The sequence below is a fragment of the Pelodiscus sinensis genome, chromosome 14, assembly GCF_049634645.1.
Source record: "Pelodiscus sinensis isolate JC-2024 chromosome 14, ASM4963464v1, whole genome shotgun sequence".
Lineage (NCBI taxonomy): Eukaryota > Metazoa > Chordata > Testudines > Trionychidae > Pelodiscus > Pelodiscus sinensis.
In genome coordinates, this window is record NC_134724.1 from 17691565 (window position 1) to 17711251 (window position 19687).

A 19687-nucleotide genomic window follows, 5' to 3' on the forward strand; every position below is an offset into this window, starting at 1 on the left:
TATACTGTATTTGAAAAGAATTCATCTTTATTAGTTTCCAGCATGTGCTGCCGGCAGTTATAACCATTGGGATATTTTTTTTACTGATATATGTCTATGCCACAGATCTTATAGTAGTACCACTGCATCGGTGTCACTGTAAGGTCTCTTGTATAGCTGCTGTGTGCTGATGCAGAGAGAGCTCTCCAATCAGCATAATTAAACCACCCCTAATGAGCCGTGGTAGCTATATCAGCAGGAGAGCATCTCCTGCCAACATAGCGCTGTCAACCCAGGTGTTTTTTGTCTGTGAAATTTGTCGGGTGTGTGGTGGTTTGAGGGTTTTTTCTACAGCCCTGACCAACAAAAGTTTTACTGATTAAAAGTACTAGTGTAGACACAGCTTAATTTTCTAGCCACGTTCTGTTCTGCGCTGTTGTGGGGTTACCTGAGATTTTCATCAATCAGATCAGAATTTGGCTTATCGATTTCATGCTTGTCAGCCATAAAATGAGTCATACCAACAAAATGTTCATGGGTGTTTTCAGGGACAAAACTTGGCCCTTCTAGAATGTCCAGTATCTAGAACAGTTATTAGACTTCTTTATGGTTATGCACATTTTTGTTCAAGTCTGATATTTTATTCTCTAGAGCAGGAGAGGGGAACCTTTTTTGGATCAGGGGCCACAGAAAATCAGGCCCCCAATGCTGATCCACAGAAAATCAGGCCCCCATTGCTGATCCACGGAAAATCAGGTGGGAGGCTGCACACAAGTGAGAAGGAAAAAAGAAAAGCGAAACCCTCACTGCCATACTCCCAAATGAGAAGGAGAAAGACACTCCCAATGTTCCCTTCGCACACCAGAGCCTAGGCGAGCCCTGGCTAGTGGATTTTGTGTTCTCCAGCACCCACAGTGGGATGGTGGGAGGGATGGAACACCAGTGTGGGCTCCCCAATGCTGGGGAGGAACCCAAGCCTTGGGGGGTTGTATCTAGGCAAGCCAGGGGCCATATCCGACCCCCGGGCCTTAGGTTCCCCACCCCTGCTCTCAAGTCTGAAGAGCAATGCTCCACCTAAAATCTATATGGGGCAAGAGCTTCATTTACCTTCCGCTTGTAGAGGAGGGCAGCAAACAGATGTACACTCCCGTTAAACTTACTTTAGCCAAACTCCTTGTCTGTACCACTCAGGTTAAACCTACTACTTCAGGTTCAAATTTATCTCCATGCCACAAAAAACAGGCATTACAATATTTCCTTGTTTATTCCTGGAAGCTATTGGCATCAGAAATGCAAAATCTGAAACATTGAATAGAAGATACTACCTTAGTACACCATAAGGTATGTCAAACCTTTTCCCTCTGTGTATTTCATTTTGGGTTTTAGACACTTCTCTGGGTTTCTTTGGAGCTGTGCTTTGGTCTGAACTATAGAAGGTGTTTCGGTTTTCGTTGGAATTACGGGACTCAACAGTAGTAAGCCATAGATCTAATATGTCCAATAACAGGAAATTGCTGAACTGCTTCTTCCATTTTCCCCTTGTTGCTTCCTTTAAATTTGCTCAAGAACTTCAGAGGCTGGCAGCAGTCAAGGGAACTTTCTGCCAGAATGGCAAAAGTCAATTAAAAAGCCACAAGACAACCATTTGGTCTATTTTGCCCAGCCATTTCCAAGAGAAAATAAACAGTGCTAAACAAGCTCCTAAAAATACACGAAACACTGTGTGGATTGTTGAAAGACACGAATGCAGGAGCCAAAACTGCTGTGTTGATACATGTCTTTGCCAGTAGACATTTTAAATATTCAATTTAATATCTGGTAGGCAAACCTTGACTTTGTACCAGTTGTTGTTTAGCTTTGCTTTTACATGTGCCAATAGTCTGAGAAAAAACCAGAGAGGAAACTGACCTAAAAAAACCCTACTACTAGAATTAACTGAATTATGTCACTTGTAAAGGTTGTAAACACTGATATTTTTCTCTTTTTATTTAAAATTTCTAAAACATCCAAACTTGACTTTATTTTCATTTTAAAGGGAAAACCTCAAAAATCAGACTTTCTGCTTGAAAATTGTTAACCCCTTGTTACGTGTAAATCCTCATCGTTGTTCACTTTCTACATGTGACAGCATTTTATGTACAGTCAGTTTCACTATTTCCTTTTGTAAAATCTGTTAATCACCATCTCTTTGTTTTTAGAGCCCTGCACGGATACAAAATTTTTATCCGCATCTGTACCCACAAAAATGAGCCACAAATATCTGTGTTCATATCCAGAGATGTGGATATAAAGCAGATATCTGCACATTTGCAGGGTTCTAGATTATAAAATTTGTATCCTCATCGTCCTCTGCATCTACAAAAATGAACTGTGATATGGATACCCACCATGAAAGTGGATATTCATGGATTCGAAGGGCTCTATTTTGATCTTTCATTCAAAGTGAAGAAATATAAAATGGCATATTCTCCTAGGGGACTCAGCAGCTGAAGTTCTGAAACAACTCAGTTCATCTTTTGGAACTGACTAGATTCTAAGTCAATGGCATAGATTTTTACAGTTATAAAAATATTTGAAATGTTTGTCTCTGTGATAATAGGAGATCAGAAAAGTGGTCTAGAAACAGAATGCCTATTGGCTTTTAGCAGTCACTTAGTGGAAAATCCCATCTGATATTGCTTGCTTGTTAGGAAAGGTGAAACATGGACCTAGGCTCAGATGCACACCAGTCCAAATTTAGCTTGATCCACCTGTGAGAGTTCTAGCTCTTACTTCGCTAGATGAAAATAAGAATCCAAACAGAGAGGTTTAACTGGGAATAAGGCTTCCTGCAGCTGAATGGTCCAGCCACAAGCTCTCCTGCATCCAGCACCACATAGAGAGCAGAAATAGCTCCTATCTTAATGTTCTGCTGACCCAAAGCTGGGTTGCTTGATTATTTACAGCAGGGTTGGTGAACCCTTTTTTGGACTGGGGGGGGCCACTGACTCAAAGAGAAATCAATCAGGGAAAAGGAAGCGAGGAGGAGGAAAAAACCTGACTGACTGAGAAGCAGAAAGACACTCCCCACATTCTTCTTACACGCCAGAGCCTAGGGGGGCCCAGACTAGTAAATGTTGTGCACTCCAGACCTGTGGTTGAGTGGGGGGAGGGGCTGGAGTGCCAGTGCAGGCTCCCCAATGCTGGGGGGAAGCCCTGAGCCTCAGGGGCTGGATCCAGGCAAGCTGGGGACTGTATCTGGTCCCCGGGCCTGAGGTTCCCCGCTCCTGGTTCACAGCTCTGCATCTGGAGACTGCATTTCTTTTGCAGTCTTGGCAATGGTTACAGGGGGGCCTCTGACTCTGTAATTTTCTGCTCACCAAATACAATGTAGGGTCTTACATTTCATGTTCTGATACCCTTGTTATCACTGCTGTGCTTGTCCTGGGTGTCCCAGACAAGCAAAGCAAAAGGTATGGATGATGGTTCTCAATGACTCATGCTGAACAACCACTTCTTCCCCTTTGCCAAACAGCTAAAGTAGCTAATGTGAAACTTTAAAACAAATAAAAGTAGGGTTAAATAAGAGGCCATTTAAATGAAATGCAATGAATCTGTTGCCTCAGCCCCTCTCCCTTCCCTGCCCCAACCCTTCATTGTAGTAATAGCCTTAAGGCTTATGTATGCCTCTGAAAACTTTCCCAAATAAAGGCACATGAAGATAACTTATTGATGTGATTCCCCCCCCCCTTCCCAAATCCAGTCAGCCCCCTCCATGTGGTATTCCAATGTACTCTGGAAAAACTGATCATCTCTGCTGTTGCTTCTTTCCCCTTTCTTTTTTGTATTTAGTGCTTTTCTTCCCCATGGGACGGTGACACACGGAATGTTGTAACACTGCACAAGAGTCAGTTCCCAGCCTTTCAAGGAGGTGTTGGGATATTTCGGTGCCATTCTCTCCAGGGAACCAAATGTGCTAAAACAATGTGAAAAATGGGGGAAAAAATCACCCTTATGAAACAGCTGTGTGTCTTGGGACACTATCCTAAAAATATTCCATGAACATGGCTCTAGTGTATTTCCTTCAGATGGAGGCCAATATGTCTGAAAATATCTCTGGTTTTCAATTATGCTGAGTTGTGACACAGCTGGGGTTGCTTAAAATTTAGAGGGCAGTATTTGGCTCCGATTGATAGAGCCTGTGTATAGGAATTTGGTTTATTGTTCTAGAACAGCTTGTCCTTTATTCCACCTTGTAATGTGGTGTTTGCTTTTAAACATAAAGTGATCTCACCTCTGGAGAGTTCACTGTATAAGCCATAGGGCCCTCAAAAAGTAGCTGAGTGGAATAAGTTTGTTTCTGTTCCAAAGCAGTAGGGACTCAAAGACACTGGAAATGTGCAGGGTGTTCTGTCTCTGAACCACAGCCCACCTCGTAAACCGGAATCCAGCCGGGGCGACTGGTGCCTGAAGAGAGGTTGCAGGGAGGGCCACACAGAGGGACAGGGTGCATGTGGGGGCATCCCATTTAGTAATTAAAATACGGTAGGGGTATAAGGGGTAGTGCACCTACCAAGTGCTACCACAAGTCACCTGTGAATCCAGCTATTCTTGCAAATATCAATGGACAGAGATCTCAGAATCCCATCTGTTCTTTGGGATAATGGGTAAAATCAACCACAGCAATAGCTTAGGTGCCTATTTGTGGCCCACTGAGTCACTGAACAGGAAAATGAGAAATAAAAACTACATTTTTTCCCCCTTTGGCTTTTTTCCCCTCTTATGTAACTGTACCCTTTCTATGATTTTCAGCTTCTCTTATTCTACCAAAATAATAATAATTAAAAAAAAATCTGTAGGCTAAGAGCATCTGGAAACCAAGATATGTTATACTTTTCTGGAAAATTATCCTCCATAAGTTTCTGAACTGTACTGTAGCACCATGCTTTACCCTGCTACTTTTATCATAAGTTTACAGGCTTGAACTAGTTTTCTTCTTAACAACTGTGGCAGAGGTAGAAGCAGGGTGTAAGGTCAACTGCATTCTTCTCCTCAGTTGGCAGTTGTTAGCACATTGCTGAAATTCTGGAAGACCGGAGTTAAATAGAGGTAGAGAATATTTGATTATAGCAACGTTTATTATTGTGGTTTCCATTAAAATCCTGCTCTTGAATCCCTAAAATTTACAAAGTGAAAGAAGCAGGTCTCTTTAAAATTATAGCGTCTGGTTCAGCTCCTGGATCTTTTAGAATTCCCATATCAGTGCCCCTGTTGAAATGTCTGTTTGAAACCTCCTGTTAGATGAACAAAACCAAGCCGAATAGCCCTCAGGAGAAGACCATGGACACACAGTAATTCTGCCTTCCCACAAAGCCTGGAGAATTGCTGTCTCCAGATCACATTGGATGATGAGAGCAATTCTGACTCTTTTTTTTTAAGAAGTTCTGGAGCCCAATTCAAAGCCCAGTGAAGTCACAGGGAGTCTTTCCTGTGGAGAGTGATCTTTGGATTGGGCCCATAGTGAAAAGAAGCAGTTGCTTCCAAGTGAATCACCACGTTAGTTTGGTTCAGCTTTTTCAAATGGGGGGGAGTGTTGATAAAAGGTACTCTTCCCCTCCCCCCTTGAATACCATAGTTTTCTCATTTGTTACAAGTCCTCACCCACTTCTGAGCATGTATTCTATTTCTTTCCCCACACCATTTTGCCCACAGAGGAGACTGGCTGCACATTGCATTATGTTATCCCAAGGAGGCAGTTTTCACCATTGTGGCAGACATCTATCAGCGACAGACGGGGAGAGTGCACAGTGTAAAACACTATCTAGCAGCCCCTGCCTGGACCAGCGTGCTCAACAGGACAGGCGAGCGGCTTTTCTACTTCAACAACACATTGGGGTGAGTGAAATTACACAACGGACTCCTAACCACAGGCCTCAAGACTTGCCCAGACAGCCATTTTATGGAAAAGGCTTCCCACCGTAGGGACCTTTCTCTCTCGTCTGCCTTCCCTTATCTCCCATTGTAGCCTTTTCCCTCCATTTTCAGTGCTTGGCTCCTCGCTTTGTCTTTCCGACGTGGTGGAGACAGTGAATGTTTCTCACAGTAATGAACGTATTGATGATGTGCAGCTGTACATTCTAGGGAAAAGAGCAGAAGAGGCAAACGGGGTAGCAAAGGAGGAAACCAAAATGGGGGGGGGGAGGGGCGGAGGGGGCGAAGGAAAACATGGCATCAGTTTTTCAGTCTGCAATCCATCCATCATCCTCCAAAAAACTGCCTTGCACTTCTGGGGGGAACTTGGCAACACGGAGCTAGTGCTGTTTGATCCTGAGTAGACTCAGAGTTTGGAGTGGGTTCCAATAAGAACTACATCCAAAACCAGAAGTTTTACAATCTTATCTACATTCCTAAATCCTGCCAGCACAGTCTTTTTTGTGCTATTTTGGCACTTCCACTTCAGCTGGAAATGGGAATTCTAGGCACAGAAAACATAATTTAATGAGGGATGGTAACCAAGAATCTGCAAACTTCTGAACTAATTAGTCTTGATTAGATTTTTGGGCAAAGTGTCAGGTTGTGGTTCTCTTCGTTTATCTGACCCTGAATAGCCAGGCCTGCAAGTTGTATTTATTGTGGTGCTCTCTATGGAAGGAATACATGTTTAGCCTTTAGCTGGAACTGACAGTCGAGTGATAGCTGAACATAAATACTGTTATTCTGGTGGTTTTAGATACATGCCGCACACACTAATAGGGTATGACTCTCTGAAATGAGACATTACACCTGCTGCTGCTGCGATGGTGGTGGTAGTGGACAAGAGCCCTAGGCCCTTTAAAATTGCCAAGTACTGGAGCAGCTGCCCCACTTGCCCTCACCCCAAGTCAGCAGGACTGCAGGGTGGTGATTCCAGTGTGAAAGGTGTCTGAGAAGCTTGCAACCATCTTTTACAGAGCTTGTTTAAAAAGGGGAAGTCCTGACTGTCTTACATTTTGACAGCATGAGACAAGCCTTAAAGAAGAGGCACAGTTGCTCCTCAGGTACCTTTCAAAAGCCATTCTAGGTGCAGACAAAATAGGCTCCTGAGCCCAAATCCTCCCCTCTGTTATAGCTGTGAGGTTTCACTAGTATGTGAAAGGTTTCACAGATGTGTGAGAGCAGAACTAGGCCCCCAGCCTTGAATTTTGCAGAGCAGTGCTTGTGGGAAACCAAATTAAAAAGGGAATGAAAAACAATGGACAGACATGGCATTAAGAACTCTGCGGAAATGCGGGATCTCTGAAAGTCCAAATGTTATGACCCCTTACCATTCTCCACTTTGAAACTCCTCCCAGCCCATAAATGACTATCCTTGGGGTTTTAAATGTCTTGTGTTTAAGACCATGATGGGGGACTCAGGTGATCCAGGCCCAGCTGTCCCACAGACTTCTTGTGTGACTTTGGACAAGTCACGTTTCCTCTCTAAGTTGCCACTATAAAATGGGGACAATAATCCTTTGTCTGTATTGTCTATTTAGATGGTAACCTCACTAGTGAAAGAACTCTTATTATGCATATGTTTAGTGATCAGCATAATGGGCTTGTGATTTTAATAGAGACCTGTGGGTACATACAACTCATGAATAGTAGTAATAAGACCCAAATATCTTCTGTTAAAGAGAAATAATATTGAGAAACACAGCTTAGTGTCCTATTAAAATATTTGCAAAAAAAAAAATTCCCATGCTGTGTGTCTCACCCATTGTGCCTAACCTACCAATGAAACTAGCACTGAAATCAGACCATAAATGTCAGATTATTAAAATAAAATGGAAAATAGTCATTCGTTCAGACAATGTATGCAACCAATGAAATCTTGGAATGTATGTCATGCCATGTGGGACTCAATAATACTATGATATGTGTTCTCTCATGATAGGAATTGTGAAATAATTGGGCTCATTTGTCCCCTGTCAAGCTGTACAAAATGTTACCCAAATGGGGTAAACAGATTAATAACCAGGGAAGTGCATGCAAAAGTAGTTACTCATGAGGGTATGCAGGGGACAGAGCCGTGAGCTGCCTGCTGTTCTTTTGGACTTTGAACATGCAGATTGATGAGCCTGACCTGAACTACAGGGCTGTTTGTTTTTTATTTAGCTAAGCTTTGCTTTTTTTAGCCTGACCCAGAAGAGGAGAGGGGTTTTGGGAGGTTTTATTAGTTCTTATTTCATAATCAGTGGAATACTCCCCCTTCTTTTCAGCCACATGTGTTACATCTCTGGAGATGAACCAAGTGTACTTATTTGCTTCCACTTGCCTAGAAGAAGAGGATTAAAATAGCCGCTTTTGAGTAAAGAGCAGCTATTTTCTTGATACTGTAGCGGAGTTGTTTGTGTATAATCCAGTTTAAACTACAAATTAGATAAACACCCCTAGGCTCATTTTTCTGACTGTTCGAAGAGCCAGAATTGGTACGGTGGCTGCTTGAAGTGTACTTCATGCACACTGAGATGAATTTTGCCTGGAAGGCAGCATCTGGGATGAGGCAACGCAAAGGCTGAGAGCCCTAGTTGAAGCTGCTGGAGTCCTCTGACAAGCATGATACCTCCAGACTAAAGGGAGAGCATAGCTGCTACTCCGTCCTCTGGCAGGAAGCAGCTCAGCTAGGGATGCCCTTTGGAAGGCGGTGAGGAGGTGACCTGCTCTCTAGATAGTCTAGTGATAATAGACTAATGTAGAATTTGCAGTCTGAGTGCAAGGATAGCAGTTGTGCGTCTGTGCCTGGTGCAATGATGAGGAGCTCTCTGTATCCTCGTGCTGCACCAGACCTAGGTGATGTCCATTTATATGCAGGGTTTATGGTTTGGTTCAGTGGCTCACCCCCACTATACAAATTGTTCTAGCACCATTGGGATCAGTCAAAACCTGACTTGCTGACTTGTCCATAGGGTGCTGTATTGTGGGTTATTAAATAGTGTGTAAGTATTGATGAAGTAGCTTTACTTAGGAAAACATTACAAGGAGGGTTTCATGTAGTAAAGTTCCTGTCTCATGCCAGATATTCTTCTTTCGGCACCCAGGGTGGCTTGGCTCCTTTCATTTGTTCTGCAATGGTCTCATTTGTTAGGTACCTCTTTGTCATCCTCCAAGCTCATGAAGATCGAAAAGGGCACAGCTATTGCTCTCAGCAAGGCTGCGAACGCGTTAAAATCATGGCACACATGTCCTCAAAGGATTCCTGGAGCTGTGCCCTTAACCCTTTCGTGGAGAATAACCGGAGACAAGCTTCACTGCGCTTGATGTCTCAGCGACTGACTGTGCCTTGCAGCCAGTGCGGTGCCCCTCAGGTACAGAGATGAATACTTCTTTGCGGAGTCCATTGGAACTTCCTTGGTACTATGTCACCATCTTTCTAAGAAGGCAGTTTTCATGGTGTAAGAGGGAGGTTCTTAGTCAATTCCCTCTGCTGCTGAATATGACCAGAAGGTAGGATAGTGTAGTGGGAGGATCCAGTTTTCTACATAGTCTGCTGCAGAAACAGACAACTTCTTTGAGGTCAGTTAATGGTCAGCAAATAAAGTATATTTGTACCCATTAAAATGGCCACTGGGATGGCTGAAATGAATTTACTTTTGAATCCCAAGTATAATATATATGTTTGCTGTGCTTCATGCCAGGTCATGATCATGGTCTATCAATGCAGATTCTGATCTCATTAGCTTTGTTTTTACACCATTGTAAATCCTGTGAAGTCATCCCCAGATTTACGCCAGTGTAACTGAGGAAAGAATCTAGTCTATAATGCACAACCAAGGCATGTGCATCCTTAACACTTAAGCAGAGTAAGTCTGTCCGTTATAAGCTAATGTGATGACATTCTTTTAAACCACCTCTCTATTGCCCAAGAAAAGTGTGTGATCTCAGGCAACTTCAGAATGAGCCAAGGAGTGGCTCAGTTAATTGATTATAAAGCAGGAGGGCCCATTGAGACAATCTAGTCTCATCTGAACAACAGAGTACGTAGGACTTCCCTCAGTTAATTCAGGGGCGCTCCAAGCGGATCATAATCTCTTCCTATCAAACTAAGTGTTTAATAATGAGCTTTTCACATGTTTGTGAATAAGATTCATAACCTGTAAAGACATGCTCCTTGGAATATTTGCAGGATGGCATTCCAGGTGTGCTGGTGGGGAGGAGGAGGGGAGGGCAAACCAGGTGTGCTGGCAGGGAGGCATAGCACATCAACAGTTAATACCGTTTTTTGGTAGTGAAAAATATTTTGTGAGCCATCTTTGTTCAAACTTCTTCCTTTCATATAATTACAGGTTGCTATCACTAGTAAACCCTCAGTCAAATATATAAGAATCCAGATCCAGTCTGTCAGTAGAGCTGACACAGGGAATTATGTGAAGACCGCTTTCATTAAGGTATGCTTTATACTAGACTTGAAATAGTGATTAAACAGAAGAACTCCTTTCCTGTAAAAGTTGCTGCAAAAATCTTGAAGACCATGAAAGCAATAGATTGGATTAAAATCTACCAGTTTGATTTCAAGGAAGTATAAACAGAAACCCAGGTCACTCTTTTGTAGCTAATATAAACCAGATCATCATTTAGAGTTGGTCAAAATTTCACACAATGTTCAGTAAAGGTTGAACCTTTGTAATCCAGATTTCCCTAGTCTAGCAATGTCCTTGATCTGGCATCATCAGCAACCCTGTGGGAGCACACACAGGGACAAAGTGGTAGGCTCTGTCCGGGAGCTACTGGACTACTGGGTTGGGGAGCAATGGGGCAGCATTGACTTCTCCTGGTTCAGCAAATTTCCTGGTTCAGCACCGGTCGGTTCCCCTGGGTGCTAGACCTGGGAGATTCAACTTGTAGGGGAAAAAATGGATTATCTTCACAAATTTATGGTTTTTTGTTTCACTTAATTAAGAAATTGAAATTAGACATTTTCTGAAAAACCTGGATTTAGCTTTAATGTAATTTTAATTTTAAATATCAACTCAAGCATTTTAAAATTATTGAAACAAAATAAAACAACCCCAAACTAAATTCACTTTTCACTAGAAGTTTCTCATTATGACCCCAGACTATTATTCTGAAACTGTTATGCCCAGCTCCAGTCAGTTGAGGATTGACAGCTGTGAGTCATATGTGCACTTCTTTTAAGGTTCCCTCATTGACAGTACATATGCAAGCATACTGTCTAGAGTGTACCTTTGCATTTGAGATGTTGTTGCTAAAGAATTCCTGCTCAGGCTAGTGTGGTAGATTTTATGGATTCAGAGTAGCTGGGATTTAATGGTTTCTCTGAGCATTAAATTGTACAATGCATATATGTATAAAGTGGTCAAGGCAGTTTACACACACACACGCGTGCGCCAATGGTATTTCATAAAACTTTAAAGGTTTCCAAAGCTCTGATTCAAACGATTGTATGTCATATTATAGAGACAATATATGGAAAGCAGTGCTGTGCAAATAATAAGGATTCCTATCTGAAAGGGAATTCTTGCCTTCTCTGAAAGACCTAGAGAATTGGGGGAGAAGCGTGGCAACACCAAAAGAAGTCATGCCGCCATCCAGAACTCTATTTACCAAATGAAACTCACGCCTCAAACAGGGTTCTTAATTGACAACCTGCTGTTTCCAAATAAGTGTTAAGTTTAGCAAAATGTTCTCTCCAGGCCTAGGTAAGCGACACATTCTACTGTGATTTGTGTCCATCCATATTCGCCTCCCAAACAGCTTCTCCCTACCACTCTGACCCACCAATAATCCCTGTCCTTGACCCTGTGTTCTCCTTGCTATTCCTTTTATTCTCCTTCACTCTACCATGGCCTCTTCCCAACTCTTCTCTGTTGCAACTCTGGGATTGTTAGGAGGAAGAAGTCTTCCTGTGCTCTTAACTTTGAACATCCTGATACAGGAGAAAGGAGCCCTAGCAGACTTTGTGCTGCTTCCATTTCATCAGTATGCCTCGCTATCTCACTCCATAAGGTATTAGTACATAAGGTCACCCATAGCTAAAGCTACATCTTTGTTGCTGATTCTCTAACTTTCCAAAACTACTTCTGGGGCAGGTGTCAGACCTGGGGCTGTTAGAGCAGCAGGCAGTGGTACAGCACACCAGCAACCAGCCCCAGAGTCACCAGCACAGCAGCTAGGGGTGGGGCACTCAGGGGCTGGAGCAGCTACAAGGCCTAGAAGGATTCTGTTTGTCCTCTCTTCCTGCTCTCTAAGGTGTTTCTTTTAAGTGAGTCACAGATCACCTGAGACCTCTCCCTTTCTTGCCTGCAGCCTGTCCCTGACTAAAAATACCCATGACAAAAATCTTAGCCATACCCACAGTGACATGGCTCCCTGACAGAGAACTACCTGAGCTTCCACATCATGGCATGATTGAGTAGTCATAATTCTAAATTTCTGTTGAGAATGGGAGCATGAGGTACCTTAACTACAATTCCCATGAAGTACTTCCAATCAAAACATTTCCAGTTTTGACCAAAATTTGTTAGTAATCAAATACCCTCTGAAAAATATGGAAATTTTCCAGGGAAAACCATTTTTAAAACCAGTTTACTCAAAAGCCAGGTACCCAGACATCTACTGACCTTAAATACTCCTGTGTAAACAAAGGCTGATTAAGAGTAGGCTGGAAACATGACACTGGCGTCTTGCTTCACAACTCCGTTGTTCAACTTTAGAAACTAAGTTATTTGAGGCTCAGATACTGACTTTCTCTATTTTTATATAGCATGGATCTCACCAGACTTAGAAGTAAAACTATTATTATTGACTTAATACTAAGTTATAGCCTATAAAGGCTTGATGGTCTCACCTGTCTATAATTCCATTCTCACAAAGGACATGGTTCAGCTTTAAACTCTGCACTTGTTTGTCCACAGATTGCATCAGCTAATTCTAAGATGTACTTTGGTTGCAGATAAATGATGAAGTTTTCCTGTTCAATAGCCGTGGAATATTCTTCCTGGTGCTAGATGCGTGTTCAGGAGCAGTTGTGAGTAGTCAGCACTTTGACACAGTTAGTGCTGTAAATGCTGGCAGTGCAATAACCGATTATATTCAAACATCTATAGAAGAGAGGTAAGCAAGCTGTTGAAAGCTTAAGTTCGTGTAGCAACATGTGGGTGATAGACTGGAAAATGACCTACTTTTTTGCAACTGATTTGGTGCCTGGTGAAATCTGAAAGATTGAGTCTTTTACAGAATCAAATTTTTCTCCAGAAAATTTAAAAAGTATGCTTCTCTCCGAGGATTACACAGACTGCAGACAGTCAAGTTTTCTGGAAAATTGGCAAGACTGGCACTTCCATTTAAGTTAAGTTTATTCTCCACCTGGCGTTAGATAAGGGCTTTTGCAATGACATTTGTAGTTCTATTAACTTACCCTGGTATCCAGCTGAAGCGGCAGCCGTTTCCTGGCAGAGGATGATTCATTTTTTTTTCCATTGCTGAAGAGAGTGAGTGAGCTTGTTCTTGCTGGTTGTTTGCTTTTTGGGGGATGTGGCGGGGGGGGGGGCGGAGGAGGGGGGGGAAGATGGAGAAAAATCAGAGGTGTGCCAGACTCTCCTGCAGGACTTTTTGGGCAAGCCAGTAAACCTGCCCAGCCTGACGGTTCTGTTACCTTAGATGTGCTCCAGCAATGAGCTGGTTCATCTCTGTTTGTGTCTGTTCCACATTCCTTGTGGTTTTGTGTCACCGCATAAACATGGAACAGCGGAGATTTATAGAAAAATTCTTGGCTGCTGGTAAAAGCAGGTCAAATAACCAGAAAACAGACTTGCACTCCAAGGCATTTCTGAGCAATTCTTGAGCATGGATACAATCACTGCTGAGCTCTCCCATGTGTCTTGTCACCAGGGCTGCTCATTACAGGGGATGCCACCACCTGGTCTCTCTGGGGACTAGCTCTGTCCAGGTACCCTCCTCCAAAGTTCTCTCCAGCTGTCATTCTCTCTCTCTCTCTCTCTCCCCCTTCAGCCCCCCTTGCTCCAGTTCCCTCTTCTAGACCTGGCTCTCTGGCTAGGTCACTATGGTTCTCCCCACCTGGGATATCAACATCTTCCAATCCAAACTGCCCCAGGCAGTCCATTCCCCATTGTTTGGTCTGAGCCTCTTGCCTAGTGGCTGATGAGAGAACCCTGAATCACCCTCAGGGGTAGAACTCCCAGTTCTAACTCAGACCCTCTCCTCAGCAGCCAGGTCCCTCCTGGACTTTACTGTCTCTTCCCAAGCCTCTTCTGATTCTCCTGCCTTTCTGGGTTTGCCAGCCTCACATTTCCTTTCTCCCAGGGAGCACCCACAGACTGTGGCACTTAGTTGGTAGGCTTTATACAGGCTCTCCTCTTCCCATCAACTGAGCCTCATCAACTGAGCCTCACCTAATTAATCCCTGCTCTCTGGCTCCTCCTCCAGGTGCAATCAGGTTAATTGGCCCAGTTAGCCACATTAGCCACTCCCTGGCTTGTGAAGGTTGGTCACACTATCATATGTATGTGTGAACATATGAAATAATCTACTCCCATGTGCCCACAGACATGGTCTCCGCTCATATTCACAGACACAAACAGCTCATCTGACTGCTACCAACTGTGCCTATAATTCACTGAGGGTGCAATGAATTGTGGGTTCAAAGTTGCATGTGTGAGGTTAGACGCCAGCCTCAGCCTTGATTGAAAATCAGATCCAGATGGTTTGAATGTGAATTTGGGGCTATATTTTATTTCAAGTGAATTTTTCTTGGGCGTAAATATTAACACCGTATATAGGATAAACTATTTCTATCATTTTTGCTTTGTCTGGGTTCAGAGAGAAATAAAGGTAACATCGATGAGGTAAAGTTTTGATTTAGGAAAGCATTGAAGCACATGCTTAACTTTAAGCATTCTTTGTGTGATTGAAATTATTGCAACTTACACTTACTAGTTAAGCATGTGCTTATGCTTAAGTGCTTTCCTGAATTGGGACATAAAGGTTCAACAGGAACTTAGCAAGAATAGCTTGTAGCTGCTGTGCTGTAATAATTGTTCTTCTTTTCAGATCAGTTGTTCTTGTGTGCTCTAAAGATGGTTCAGAAATTATGGGAAGCTCTGAAATGGCTGTTTTTACAAGGTTAGGTTCTGCAAAGCCTATTGTCTTCCACAAAAAAGGTGACTACATTTATGTGAATTACTTCATGCCATGTCGTCTTTGACTAAACCTAAAGATGCATTTGTGTAGCAAAAATGTGCAAATGCCATCTTCTAAGTTCGTAAATGTATATTATGCCATAATATATACCAATATGATTTGGGGAAGATTGTGGAAAAGCTCTAATTTAGCAGATAGGCAGAAATGTAAGGAATTTTACCCTTTGTTAGAAATCTAAAACTGAACCAATATAAAGTAACATTCTGTGAACTTTTCACTAAATACCCCATCCCGCATTTCTCAAATGGAAACAAGCCTGTTTCTGAACAGAAGCTAATCTCCAATTTTAAAATTCAAATGTTTTCAGTAGGAAAAACTATCCATGAAGTTAGTTTACTGAAAAAATACACCCTGAAATGAAATTCAGAGGAGAGCAAAATTTAGATCCTGTTGGAAAAGATCACCCTGTTTTGGATGACCCTTGATTTCCTGCAAGATCATTTGCAGCAGCAAGAAATTTTACAGGGATCAACTAAGCTCTAATGAAGTGTCCCTTCTGTTCAAATGAAAATAAAAAGCTGAGCCTTTTTCCTCAAAACTGAAACCAGACTGTTCTTTTTATTGTTTTCTTCCACCCCTGAGCTTCCTGAGTTTAGAAGCAGACATTTCCCATAAGAAAGGCTTTTCTCACTGTCCTCACACCCTATCTGGGAGATGAAGAAACCCAGATCGTAAAAGTTGTTTCCCAGCTTAATTTCCAGACCAAAAAAACTTGAAATAATTTTGGATGACCTAGACTGCAGTCTGAACTAGATGTTTGTCCATCATTTGCTAATAGAGAGTTCTAGCCTGGTCTTGGCTGGGGTACCTATGCCACCCTCATTGACGCTTCAGTTTGCAGTCAGTGGATTTACTATGTTTTGCAATGAAGGAGAAGTGCCTTGTGGTTGCTTTCCCAGAGTTTGCCCTCATGGGGCCTCATCAAAAGCCCACTACAGTCTATGGATTTCTGCCCATTGATGCACTTTTAATTAGGCCTATCTAGAGTTTCATATTCTTGTTTTAAAAATCAATAAAGGTATTTGTAAAGGAACAAAAAGGAAAGCCTGGGGAGTAGTGATACAAAACTGTGGCCCAATCTTAACACCACTAAGCAGGCAAAACTCCCACACTCTCTCCAGACTGAAAAAACATAGCAAAATTGGGCATTCTTAAAGCGAGCTAGCACCTGATCCTGCTGCTGCTGCAGTCAAAGATAAAACTCCCATTGACCTCACTCAGAGCAGAAGAATCAGATGAAGAGGCATCCAGATTTAGGTCTGCGTTTCCATCCTCCAGACCAAAATTAGCCTCACAAGTCCACAGAATTCCCCTTCAAAGGGAGTTGCATGCACCCAAAGACAGAATATGAAATCAAGTACCTGTCACCATTGTGTTATGGAACCGCATAGCTCCAAGAATATCAGGGATACTCGATTATACTATAGTGCCCAAACCAAAAGACTTAATCTTGAATTCTCTGTCTCTTGTCAATTTTAGCAGAAACTCTTATCAAAGGTTTAGTGTGAGTACAGCAGCCATATGCGTAGTGTACTTTCTCTGCTGTATTTCCATACAGTAATCCTACTGGAAAATAGGAGATTGGTCATCTACTACTTTTGTGGAGTAATTCCTTTAGTTGATAAGAAATTCAGCCAGCCAGCCATCTGTGATTTAGTTTGATACTGTTAAATAGAGGTCAGAAGTGGAGTTGGCAGTATTTTCTCCAACACTTTTTTTTTTTGGCATCTGTTTACAGCAGTGAAATAACTTATCCAGAAAAAAATTAAACTTACTGTGATTCCTAGTTTAAGTGGTTGTGTTAACTCCTCTGATTCTTAACATGCGTGGAGCATATACACTTCAGAACAAGAAGGGCAAGTTTGCCATTTTAGTTACTGAGCTGCTGGGTTTTTTTCAGTCAGCACACAATAATTTTCTCTTCTATATGCCACTGAAACACTAAAAATCTCACTCTGGCAGAAAACCCAAAATGTTTTCAGGCTTTTGATGAAAACACAGAACATTTTGAAGAAAATTGACAATATATTTTTTTTAAATTGAGACCTAAAAACACTTCCTGATCAGCTCTATTCGGAGTAGTTTACATGTATAACTCCACTGTGTCTCTTTGTATCACCACTCTGGTGGTGTGGAAAATACCTCACACAAAATCCCCCGCTTAGTGAAAATCTGTGTTGCTGCCGGGAGCAAAAGAGGCTGGTAGTTTGGTAGGTAGCATTTTTCTTTGAGTCAGTAATGAACTAATGCTTCAGCATGATGCTAGGGGACACTGTGCTGCTGTTTGTGTTTTTTGGATGAAATAAGAAACCAAAGATGTCCATAACAAATGTGAATCAGAGTAATTGTATTAAAATTCTCTGCTTCGGTTGTATTCAGTACTTAACTCCACAACTCTGACACTGTACCATTGTCTGCACTGTTAAAATAGCTGCCCGCCACAGTCAGCTCTAGAAGTGGTTATATGGTAATGAGGGTTGAAACATATCCTCTAAACTACAGTAAAGGTACATGGTTTGATATCGAAGCCACTATCAAAACTGCCATTCACTTCACCGGGGACATAATTGGGACCTTGTTGCCTGGGACTGCAATTCTTACATGAAAAATGTTTACATTTAATAGTTCTGTGGCATGAGTAGGATTGATTCCCACAGTTTGCAAATAGCCTTGGGATCATTTGCAAATGAAGATACAATATAAATATGTTATGTTGTCATTAAAACAGGTTTGAGAAAGTGACTAAGTAAAAGTTATTTACTTGTTTCCATAACATAAGAACTAGGGGTCACCGAATGAAACTAATAGTTAGCAGGTTTAAAACAAAAGGAAGCATTTCTTCATGCAGTGCACAGTCAATGTCTGGAACTCCTTGCCAGAGGATGTTGTGAAGACCAGGATTTTAACAGGGTTCAAAAAGAACTAGATACATTCATGGAGGATAGGTCCATCAATACTTATTAGCCTGGATGGGTAAGAATGGTGTCCCTTGCCTCTGCCAGAGGCTGGGAATGGGGGAGATAGGGGATGGATCACTTGGTTACCTCTTCTGTTCACTTCTTCTGGGGCATCTGGCACTGGCCACTGTCAGCAGACAGAATACTGGGCTAGATGGACCTTTGGTCTGACCTCATTTGGCCATTCTTATCTAAAACCAAAGGGGACATGTGACTGTGTGCAGTCAACAAGGGGAGCAACTGTTTAAGCATATCTGAGAAAACTAATCTAATCTAATAAGAAAAAGATTCAACATTACCCAACCACTTTCATCCCATCAGATATGAAAAAATAACAGCATTTAAAAAACAGACAACAGAACAATAGTCTCACTAACTCAAAACTGGGATGGGAGCTTCAATCACAGTTAGTTGAAATGCCTGAAGACAGTGCAATCAGATTAGTGCTTCTGTATGATTTATCTCCCCTGCTTCCTTTATGTTTTATAAAACATTGTTACAGTAGTTGAAGCAAAAGGATGGCTAAAATGTTTCCTTGGTCTGTGCACTAAGTTTGTCATGACAATAAATGGTTATTCTCTTCTTCCAGTGATGCAGATGGTCACTCTTTCTCTTTCTCTCTCTCTCTCCTTTTCAGGGAGTTTTGCTATGCTTGGATATAAAGGACAGACCAGGCCCTCTTGGATTAAAATCCTTAACCAAGCTGCTAATCAGAGAGCTGCTTTTCTACAGCATTATGTTCCCTTGATGCTGAGAGAATACAAATGTTCAGCTAACGCAGCAGAGTTTTAGGATTCTTTCTTTATCTGAACCACTTACAAAACAACTCCAGAGAGGCTGAGGAAATCACACAGTTGAATCTTGCTACATTGTTGTTGGCTTAACATCAGTCAAGCAGACCCTACAAGTCACAGGGTAACTTTGGCTGGTGGCGTTTTATGGCTGATTGCTTTTTTCACTTGTACGTTTTTTACAACTAATAAATAGCTCATGATCTTACAAAGTGTTGGGTAAAGCTTTGTTTTGCGAGCAGTGTGCAGATGCAGTGGTTTTGGCAGAGTTGGGAGATGGTTAAAGGCTCTAAAGGCTACTTTCCCCTGAGGAAACCAGAACATACCTGCCATTTGGTACAATCTGGTGCATTCCAAAGGTGACAAGTTGCTCATCAGAAACCAGGAATGAAATTTGGCAAAGAAAAGTTTAAAGTATCCATGGAGGAACGCGGATTCCCTCCCCTTCATTTTGCCTTTCATTTGCACTCAGGAATCCAAGGACTTCCCTACAAATCTAGGTCTGCTTTCAAGCCACAGCTCCTTAGATGAACTGAAGGTAATAAAATCTACATGCTCCAATGGATAAGCTTACGATATTACAAGATTATTTTCTTTCTCATCGGGCTTATTATATACAACTGCTGTGCTGTGCAACTGTTCCTATCTGTACCTAATGATTGGTGAAATCATATCTACTCTGCTGAGATGAAAAGTCAATTAAAGACTCCCAAATATATGAATTGAGATAAGTTGCCCTGGTATGGCAAGGCCAAATCTTACTTTCCTCAGAAGGGTACTCAC

The 19687-nt window shown here is 42.1% G+C and overlaps 1 protein-coding gene across 1 annotated transcript in view; it reads left to right on the forward strand.

The window, feature by feature from the left end:
* Positions 1-18905, forward strand: part of LOC102463456 (cell surface hyaluronidase CEMIP2-like) — an 81665-nt gene extending 62760 nt beyond the window's left edge. The window contains exons 20-25 of the mRNA XM_075897112.1: positions 5671-5853; positions 9065-9284; positions 10263-10364; positions 12890-13050; positions 15007-15116; positions 18751-18905. Coding sequence (XP_075753227.1) covers positions 5671-5853; positions 9065-9284; positions 10263-10364; positions 12890-13050; positions 15007-15116; positions 18751-18905 — 931 coding nt within the window. The remainder of the gene's footprint in view (positions 1-5670; positions 5854-9064; positions 9285-10262; positions 10365-12889; positions 13051-15006; positions 15117-18750) is intronic.
* The last annotated feature ends 782 nt before the right edge of the window (positions 18906-19687 follow it).